The sequence below is a fragment of the Poecilia formosa genome, unplaced genomic scaffold, assembly GCF_000485575.1.
Source record: "Poecilia formosa unplaced genomic scaffold, Poecilia_formosa-5.1.2 Scaffold304, whole genome shotgun sequence".
NCBI classification, from domain to species: Eukaryota; Metazoa; Chordata; class Actinopteri; order Cyprinodontiformes; family Poeciliidae; genus Poecilia; species Poecilia formosa.
Genome location: NW_006800243.1, coordinates 750,076 through 759,759, shown reverse-complemented (window position 1 = coordinate 759,759; position 9,684 = coordinate 750,076). Strand labels below are relative to the sequence as shown.

The 9,684-nt window shown below is 36.0% G+C and overlaps 2 protein-coding genes across 5 annotated transcripts in view; both read left to right on the top strand.

Moving 5' to 3' along the window:
• Positions 1-3,433, top strand: part of slc22a5 (solute carrier family 22 member 5) — a 9,702-nt gene extending 6,269 nt beyond the window's left edge. The window contains exons 8-10 of the mRNA XM_016660953.1: positions 1,932-2,117; positions 2,207-2,342; positions 3,226-3,433. Coding sequence (XP_016516439.1) covers positions 1,932-2,117; positions 2,207-2,342; positions 3,226-3,328 — 425 coding nt within the window. The 3' untranslated portion in view covers positions 3,329-3,433. The remainder of the gene's footprint in view (positions 1-1,931; positions 2,118-2,206; positions 2,343-3,225) is intronic.
• A 147-nt stretch (positions 3,434-3,580) lies between these two features.
• slc22a4 (solute carrier family 22 member 4) overlaps positions 3,581-9,684 on the top strand; it is an 18,909-nt gene continuing 12,805 nt past the window's right edge. Inside the window, exons 1-10 of one of the 4 annotated variants that reach the window (XM_016660950.1) lie at positions 3,581-4,234; positions 4,770-4,836; positions 4,946-5,360; positions 6,033-6,136; positions 6,235-6,389; positions 6,998-7,169; positions 7,840-7,966; positions 8,140-8,240; positions 8,376-8,590; positions 8,837-9,019. In XM_016660950.1, the coding sequence (XP_016516436.1) occupies positions 4,820-4,836; positions 4,946-5,360; positions 6,033-6,136; positions 6,235-6,389; positions 6,998-7,169; positions 7,840-7,966; positions 8,140-8,240; positions 8,376-8,590; positions 8,837-9,019 (1,489 nt within the window). In that variant the 5' untranslated portion in view covers positions 3,581-4,234; positions 4,770-4,819. Of the gene's footprint in view, positions 5,361-6,032; positions 6,137-6,234; positions 6,390-6,997; positions 7,170-7,839; positions 7,967-8,139; positions 8,241-8,375; positions 8,591-8,836; positions 9,020-9,684 lie in introns of all 4 variants that reach the window. The other 3 variants (XM_007572585.2, XM_016660952.1, XM_016660951.1) reach the window with 3 other exon arrangements.

Genomic DNA, 9,684 nt, shown 5'->3' with positions numbered 1-9,684 from the left:
TATATATATTATACAGGTGGTTTAACGCACTTGGATCAAATGATGGCTCATTAGAGACCTAAGGAGAACATTGACAAGCTGAAAAGATTGTTACTACCACCAGGGAGAGAACTAAAACATGCAGGATGCCGGGCCTCCAGGACTGACTTTGGACACCCCTGGAATAGATGAACCTCGGTGTTATGACTATCTGTGCTACCTAACAATGTCCTACCATGTGGCAGGTGCATGCGCACACCGATGTTACATCACAGGTTGCTTACGCAGTAGATTTCTACAAAACACCATTTGTGTTGGCGGAGGTTCAACTTTTACTTCGAGCCAAATGGCGACCACAATTGGTAAATTGCTGACAAACCTCCAACCATCGCCGTGATATCAATTATTATCAATATGCTGCTGGATTCTACCAATAGCTAAAGTTGGCATTTAAATTTGACCCACACTTTACATTTTTCAAAAATCTCAAGAAGATAACAGCTGAATGAGCCAAACATCCGCTTGTGTTTTTGTGCAGTCTGTTAAGAGAATGGATACCCCAAAGGTCAGGGACTATGACACCATCACGTCTTTCCTGGGATCCTGGGGACGCTTTCAGATGAGGATTTTTTTAGCTCTTTCCATCAGCATAATTCCAAATGGATTTGTTGGCGTCTACATCGTTTTTGTAGGTGCTACCCCGCCTCATGAATGCCGCATCCCTGAGAATATCAGCATCAGTGAGATGTGGAGGAATGTGTCAGTCCCACTGGAAACAGTGGATGGAGTCACAAAGCGCAGCTCCTGCTGGAGGCTTAACCTGGAAACAGTCAGGAACTACTCTCAAATGAATGTTATCCCAAATGTGGATGTGAATGTCAGTGAAATTCCCCTGGAGACGTGTCTGGATGGATGGATGTACAGCAAAGAAGTCTACCAGTCGACCATCGTTACAGAGGTGTGCAAAAACCTTATCTTTATTTCAAAAGGGGCAATAAACATATTAGCAGATTACTTTAATAGGAAATGTAGAAGTTTTAGTTTCTTGTAATATTTCTATATTTACTGGTTTTAAGATTATCAAGACTTTCAGACAACAGTGAGAAATGGGCGAAAAGGTTTTTGTATTTCTATTCCTGAACACTTGATAACAAGGTCTTTCTATTTAAACCATATTACAAGCTAATTAAATAAAGTGTGCATAGACATAAGCTGGCTATAATGTTAAAAAAATTGGTTTCTAGTTTTATAGTCTCATCATGAATGATAAAAAGGTAAAATATGCTCATTTTTATCAAGGCCCAACCGTACCAGCTTTCAGCAGTCGGTATTTTTTCTACAGAATCTGTGCCATGCAAACAGTTATGTGAGAGTGTGAAGGCGTTGGCTCTGACTGTAGTTTACACAAAATATGGTGAAATACAGTTTTGTTTTGTTTTTGAGAAATTGCTGTTATATTATTAAAGCTGCAGCATAACTTTTATAAAACAATATTTTTCTACATATTTGTTGAAGCTGCCACTCTGGGGTGATAGCATAGTATGAGACAGATAATGTGTGAACAACCAGTCAGGGAGGCGGGTCTTAGTGCTGTCAATCACAATCTTGTGTGGTGCTGCTTAGCCTCCCTCTCCCCCTTAGCTTTGTGCTGTGCTGGAGCTAGCATAGCCTGTTGAGAATGCTAGGCTAGTTAGCATGTCCACCATTGATAACAGATAAACAGATTTCCTGTAATGGTGAGTTGTTTCTTTGCCATTAGCACATTTAGCAGTGAGTACATGAGATTGATTGACAGCACTAAGACCCGCCTCCTGGCTCTAGTTGATTATTTTTGGTGCATTTCTTCAGACTGCTGTAGTAGCTCAGGCAGGAGGTAAAACAGATTGATAATTTTACATATCTGTCTCATCACAAGCTGTCACGACATGGTGACATTTTTAACAAATATCTAAAATATATATNTTATGTTGCTCTGGCTCTGGAAATGACTGGGAAGTTTGGCTTCACCATGGCCTTCACCATAGTTTACATCTACACTGCTGAGATCTACCCCACTGTGCTCAGGAACGTCGGCATGGGAATGTGCTCCTCTGCAGCTCGCATCGGCAGCATCACTGCTCCTTATGTCATCTATTTAGGTACTGCCTGCCTCTGGTGATTTCACAGAGCAAAAAGCATCTGAAGTATGCCCTTCTTCAAGGTCTGACTTATGTCCTCATATCTACAGGTACATATAACAAGGTTCTGCCTTACATTCTAATGGGAAGCCTCACCATCGCCTCTTCTGTGGTTAACTTCTTCCTCCCAGAGACTTTCAACAAAGATCTACCAGAAACAGTGGAGCAGATGCAAGAATGCCAGGGGTATTCATTCATTCATTCATTCATTCATTCATTTATTCATTCACTGGAGTTTGAATAGAAACTGCAACCAGTTTCATACTTTGTGGGATTTTTTCATTTCTTTGCAGAAATATGCATTTCTGTTACGTACAGCTACAGTTAAATACAAATAATCTGAAAATTAAACATAACATGAAGCAGAAGAAATCAATGGAATACTTAAGTGAATAGAAAATGATCAGTAGCTGTTAATTTAATTTAATTTTAAAAACACTTTACTGGAAAATCACCTTGATTTTTACAGTGCATCTGTTCTGAGCTTATGTAATGTCTAGATAAGTTGATTGAAGTTATGAATTATTTAAGAACTTGACCTTGAAGCTGGTGTGCAGTGAAAACAGACAGACTTTCAGATAAGACTTCAAACGGCTCCGCTGTGTGATAAGAAGACGTCACTTTGATGACCTGGAAATAAAAACAGCACATCGCTGTAACAACATGGTAAAATGTATAAAAAGACCAAAATTTAGGGATTTTTTCTCACTGTCTGACAATAAAATAGTTTTAATCATTTTATTTTACATAAATCACAATTATCATTTTTATTTATCTAAATCCAGAACTTTGAAAGACATTTCCCATCGATTTTTAAGTTTGAGCGCATTAAGTTAATGTACATTTTTTCAACTAATTTTAAAAATATATTCCATGCAGGAAGTACACAGTATAAGAACATGATGTGAAATGTTAATTGGCAAAATACCAGAGAAATGTATGTACACTTATGAGATTACTGACCTTTAGTTTAATTCTGTCAAATAGCAAGAAATCAGAAATAAGAAATATTAATTTTCAGTTTGATTTTGAACTGTTACTAATTTTGTATTTCTAAAATACATTTTAGGTTCTGTGGACGATCTGAAAAGAAGAAATATTTTCAAAATGGAGAATCACGCAATCGACCATTTCTACAAGAAAAACCTGAAGTGCAAACATTAAGCCTTTAGATTTTGTTTTATCTTAAGGAAATAAAATTTGCCTTCATCTCTCAACAGAGATTTGTAAATGAATCTTATAAAATGTCTGCTGGGGATCCAAAAAGGCAAATACTGTGGTGTGTTTGGTTTTATTTTCCCTTAGCTGATGTTTAGGAATTTAAAACATTTTCTAGAAATGTTAAAAAATAATAAGTGAATAATTTTTTTTTGTATCCACTTGCACCATGTGTGATTGGTCAACATTTTTTGTCTCAATTTTTGTCTTTCAAGTGTAATTTCCATATTGTACACATGAATTTTCTCATCTCAAAACCTGATAACTTGACTGGATATTATGAGAGAACAATGTTGTTTTATTTCTTTAGTCCTCTAAGTTCAAATGTTGTTTAATTATTTAGAAAAATGTATTGTGATCTACGTATTATTTTTAAGATTATCTGAATATCCAAGTCAGATATGACTAAATAGCATAGAAAAATGTAACCTGTAACTTTTTTCATGGTGGATTTATCAATTAACTTCTTTAAAGCCGTTACAGTGGTTGCCTGCCTGTTTGTGGTTTAACGCTTCTCCTTTGCTTTCTGCTCTTTTTTGCAGAAGATACGAAAATTTAAATATAGTTGTTATTAACACGCTTTCCCCAACATTTCAGTCGTTTAAATACATGTCTTTGGTCAGAATTCCCCGGCCTCTCCAAACTCCAGGATTTTTGCAGGAAACTATAAGTTATGCAGCTGCAAATGAACTGACATTCTTTCTAAAACATTCTTTGGTCACCAAGGTCATTTATGGTAGTATATGCACAAATCCTGCATCGAAGCAACATTGTTACATTTATTTTTGGGTTGGTACGTTCCCAACATTATAGTAAACCAGCATGAAGAAGAATTAAGATTAAAAGAATCGCATTTAGACGTGGGGAATAATATGTACTTCTATGCATTGGGAACAATTCAGTGCCTTGTTTTGCTTTCCAGGCATTCCTGGAACGATGTGGATTATCATTTCAGCACAATAAATAACCTGGACTTTGTTCCACTAATATTCTCAAGATTATTCTTACAAATTATCCTATTTATTAAAGCTATAACTTAGAATACTTTTCATGATAAATCTGTGCCTTAAGTAAAAGGCATCAGGTTTGTTGTGTTTAATCTTCTTTATGGCTTACTATCCTTTAGGACTTTGGTCCTTAAACCAGTTTATGAACAACCACAACAAAGCCTTGTGCAAACGTCCTGATCTCATCATTGTTTAACTTGCTGCAATCACAAAACAAGTATCCATGGAAACAGATAGTTTTCATTACTGTTTTACATTCATATGAGAATTATTTAGGTTTCTTCGAAGAATTCTTTAAAGGATAAGTCTAAATAATGAATTTACGATGCTTTTAGTCATAAGAAGTAAATTGAACCTAAGATAAATCAGAGATAACCCTGTTTTATAGTGCTGTATGTCCCAGTGTGACCTCCCACATTTCGATGGAGGAATCTAAAAATGAGCCCAGCTTTAAGGTCCAAACCACACTGCATGACACAGAGCTGTGCAGAAAAACGTGTTGTGCATATCAGCCTAAAGGACTATATTATCTTCCTTTTTTTTCTTAAAAATGACGGAAATCAGTCAGGAAAAAGACGACCAAAACATCCGGGACTATGACACCATCACGTCTTTCCTGGGGTCCTGGGGACGCTTTCAGATGAGGATTTTTTTGGCGTTGGGCATCAGCATAATTCCAAATGGATTTACTGGGATCTACATCGTTTTTGTAGGTGCCACCCCGCCTCATGAATGCCGGATTCCTGAGAATATCAGCATCAGTGAGATGTGGAGGAATGTGTCAGTCCCACTGGAAACAGTGGATGGAGTCACAAAGCGCAGCTCCTGCTGGAGGCTTAACCTGGAAACAGTCAGGAACTACTCTCAAATGAACGTTATCCCAAATGTGGATGTGAATGTCAGTGAAATTCCCCTGGAGACGTGTCTGGATGGATGGATGTACAGCAAAGAAGTCTACCAGTCGACCATCGTTACAGAGGTAAGACTATTATTATATATTCAGAGCGGATTTTACAGTCTTTTTCCTTGAGGTTTTTTCTATATGATCTGATCAGAAAGAGACAGGAAAAACAAAGCTTGGTTTAAAAATTTTAAATGTTAATGAGTATTGTACTTTAGTTAGATTGACACACAAACTTAAGCAGAAATTACTTCTTGCATGCATATTGCAAAACTACTCTAATTTCACTGAAGTCTTTAAGTTTCAAATGTTATTCAGATTCTAAATGCCTAAAGTTTTTTTTCCAACAACTAAATATTTTAAAATAGGTTTGGCAAAGTCTTGTCCTGCAGCTTTCAGAGGCACATCTAAATGAAATGGTTGAAATCAGCATGTGATTCAGCTCTGCAGACGCTTGATAATTAGCTATTCATCTTATTTTGGTGTTTTGGGAAAACGATGCATCTAAAAGTTAACAGAATCTGCTGAGGAATGGATTAGGCACTCCAGTTTTCAGATGTCCCTGTAATATTTCAGTGATTTAAATGTTAAGTCCAGAGGTTCTTGCAGGAATGATGTCCTGTTTGTGTCAGGCTGTCTTGGTTGGAGGTTTTAAAAATCAAGCTCAAACATAAATGTTTTTTCTTACACACTTATTAATAAAGAAACTTGTAGAATAAAAAAAAACATTTCAAAATTCTGTGTTTACAGTGGGACTTGGTGTGTGACAATGCTTATAAAACTCCTCTGACCACCTCTATTCATTATGTTGGGGTGCTGGTGGGAACCATGGCATCAGGCCAGATGTCTGACAGGTATGTTCCTTTCTAGGATTTCTCTTTAAGCAAACTAATTTTCCCATCAGAGGAAACTAAAATGCCATCTTGCTGATCCAGCCAGTCTTGTTCCACAGGTTTGGAAGGAAACCGATTCTTTTTGTCATGATGGCTCTTCAAACTTTAGCAACGACAGCACAGATCTTCTCACCCAGCTGGGAGATCTTCACCTTCATTTTTTGTCTTGTGGGAGGTGGAGGATATTCCAACTACACTATAGCATTTGTCCTGGGTATGTTGTTTAAGAAAAACAAATCGGCTAATAATATTGTTCCATGTTAGGAGCGTTTCTACATATAATGAGTTAGGACAAAAGAATTGTGCACATTATTAAGGGTCAACTAAAATGTATGTACAACTGCACAGAAAAGATGCAGTTTAGCATTTTCTGCTATCAAAGTTTTCAATTAGACTTGACCATGTAAGAAGAAAATCTGTTATTGGTTTGTTTGGTAGATTTATGTCATTAAATAGAAGAAAAGTCTCTTTTTGTGACAGGAAACAAAATGAGACTTTTTGTTTTTGGATTGTTTTATAATCTCTCTTGCCAAGAGATTATAACTAAGATAATTTTACAAACTTGTCTGTCATACAAACAGAAACATTCATCTGAAAACATTAATACCTCAACAGAAAGTAATTTATTAAACATACAGACCAATGGTTCACATTGTCGCTATCAACTGATGGGATATGAAATCAGTTCATAAAATGTGTTTGCTAACTTTTGTACACAGCTATTTTTCAGTTCAGCGTTGTAAAACATTAATTAGTTTAGATTTTTAGGATGTTTACAACAAATGTTCTTATTTTTAAAGATTTTCTGTATGAAACCTGCAGGATCTGAAGTTCTCAGCCCAAAAACTCGGGTTGTTTTCTGCTCCCTTGGTGTTTTTATGGGCTCAGCTGTTGGCTACATGCTAATGCCTGCTGTGGCCTACTTCATCCGTGACTGGAGGATGCTACTGATAGCAATGGCTGCATCTGGACTCATCTACATCCCTCTGTGGTGGTAAGAGAAGGAAAATATAATAATTATATTGTTTTATATAACATTTTGTTTTATTTTTTGTACTTCTGTCTTCACTCTCCGCACTTCAACATTTGCTTATGTCAATTATGGGCCTTAGGATGTTGGATGCTAATTTGTTTATAAATTAGCTTTTTTATCATATTTGGTTTAAATAAATAAAAATAAAAAGCTGTTACAAATTGATGTTTTGATCATATTTGGAGGATAAAACATTTGTGTGAGAATGCATTTCTAAACATTTAAGACCTCAAAGGAGTGCAGTTAATGTGGTAAAACCAATAAATGATATGAAGTGAATCGTTGTTCAGTTCCTCAGGCTTAACTAAAACTATTTTGGTGTATTTATTATTTCTACATGATATATGTAAAATCTACTGTTAAAGTAATTTTTCTTCTGTGACCTCTTGAGTGAGTATTTCTGTTAAACTAGGTTTTAAAAGTCTGCATTTTCTGTGTCAAATCTTAGTTTATCTTTTTATTATTGTCCACAGAAAAAAAATATGTTCATGTTATTTTCAAAAAAACAACCTTTAATAGTTTTGACACTTTTATGCTAACACCACAAACAATCCAAGATGCATTTGAGAACATTTATAAGAACATCATAAACTGTTGTCATAAACTGATGTGCAGATGTTGTTGTGTTCAGGTTGCTCACAGAGTCGCCTCGCTGGCTGCTTTCTCAGGGGAGAATAAAAGAAGCTGAAGAAATTATTATAAATGCTGCAAAAATGAATAAAGTAGAAATCCCTCAGGATATTTTTAGACCAGCTGAGGTAAGTTTACCCTGAGCTACATCACTATGAAGACACCAAAATACCACTAAACCTTTTTATTGGTTTTGCGTTGAGCTTAAAATCAGACAATTTTTTCTTTTAATGCATCTTCATCAGTTGATATATTGGAGTCGATTTTAATTGCAGTCACCATTTCCTCTTATTTTACATAGGTTGAAGATGCTTTGTCTAAAAGTGATGAGAAAACAAATGTGTTTGTCATCCTGAAAAGTTGCAATATAGCATCTATTACATTGCTGTGTGCCAGTCTGTGGTATGTATTCAACTTCATTATATGACAAAGTTTTGAACATTTATACCAGTTGCACTACTTAACTGTCTAGCTTTGCATGTGGATTTCTGCTCTTTTAATCTTCCACTTACGGGAATTTTGTGAATCTTTTTGCAGGGCAATCATCACCCTGAGCTACTATGCTTTGCTCCTCAACACTTCAAATCTGAATGGTGACCCCTACCTGAACTGCTTCCTGTCTGCTGTGACAGAAGTCCCAGCGTATTTAATAGCCCTGTTGCTGCTACAGTTCTGCTCCAGGCACCTGTGTCAGTCCTCCACTCTGCTACTGGGAGGCGTCATGATCCTCTGTGTCCAACTCATTCCCAAACGTAATGCTCCAAGCCTTTTTGGAACATTGTTAATTAACAAAACTTGAAAAATAATGAATATCAACGCAACTCTAACAAGATTATCAGTGTATTTTTAAGGCTAATCTGCTGTTCTCTTTGCTTACAATGAATTTAGCAAAAGCAGGACAAATATAGGAGATGATGCCTTGTTGTTGCAATAAAAAAGTCCATGTTTTTAATCAAACATTAAATGTGAAACTTAATTTTTCTTCTTTGATTGTCCAGATCTGTCCACTGTGGCTGTGCTGCTCGAGATGTTAGGAAAGTTTGGAGTGACTGCAGCGTTCTGTGTTGTGTATTCAGTCACAACTGAGCTCTTCCCCACCGTTATCAGAAACACAGCGATGGGTTGCTGCTCCATGGCCGCCCGAATCGCCACCATCATCTCTCCTTTCATCATCTATCTAGGTAAACAATCAAAATCAACTAAAAGCACTGAGCCAATCTCCTGTTTTCTGGAAAACATTTTAAAATGTAATGCATAGATGTCATTTTTGTGGTTTCAAAAATCTCTTTGTTTGCACTTTAAATACATATTGGCACATGTTGTCTAAAGTATATTAAGTAAAATAGAGACAAGACCACAGAAGTTAAACAATATTGTATGTTGAATATAGTTTGAAAACTTACATAATGTATGCACATCACACATTTTAGATTTGACTTTTATTTAAAAAAATATTTTTTGATTTAATCTATATGCTACTTTGCATTGGTTTACTATGTAGTACCCTAATAAAAAGACTGAAGTTTGGGGTTGTAATATGACAAATAAGTGTCAATACTTTTTTCAAATGCATAGTCAGATAAAAGGGTTCTCAAAAAACATCCACCTAAAATCTTATGTCAAACTGCTCCATCTAGTGGTTGTCTGTGGTAATTACAATAAGCTTCAACATGCTCTGCTTGTTCAAATATTTATTTCAGATATGATATAAATTACTGGTAAGTCCAAGTTAGAACGTGTTATTTGTAATATTAGCAATAAAAGGTTAGAGTCCTGGTCAAACGGCGTTTTGACTAAAGTCCAAAGGGTTGGAGTCCCAGTTGGTGGCGTCTCAACTAAAGTTCTA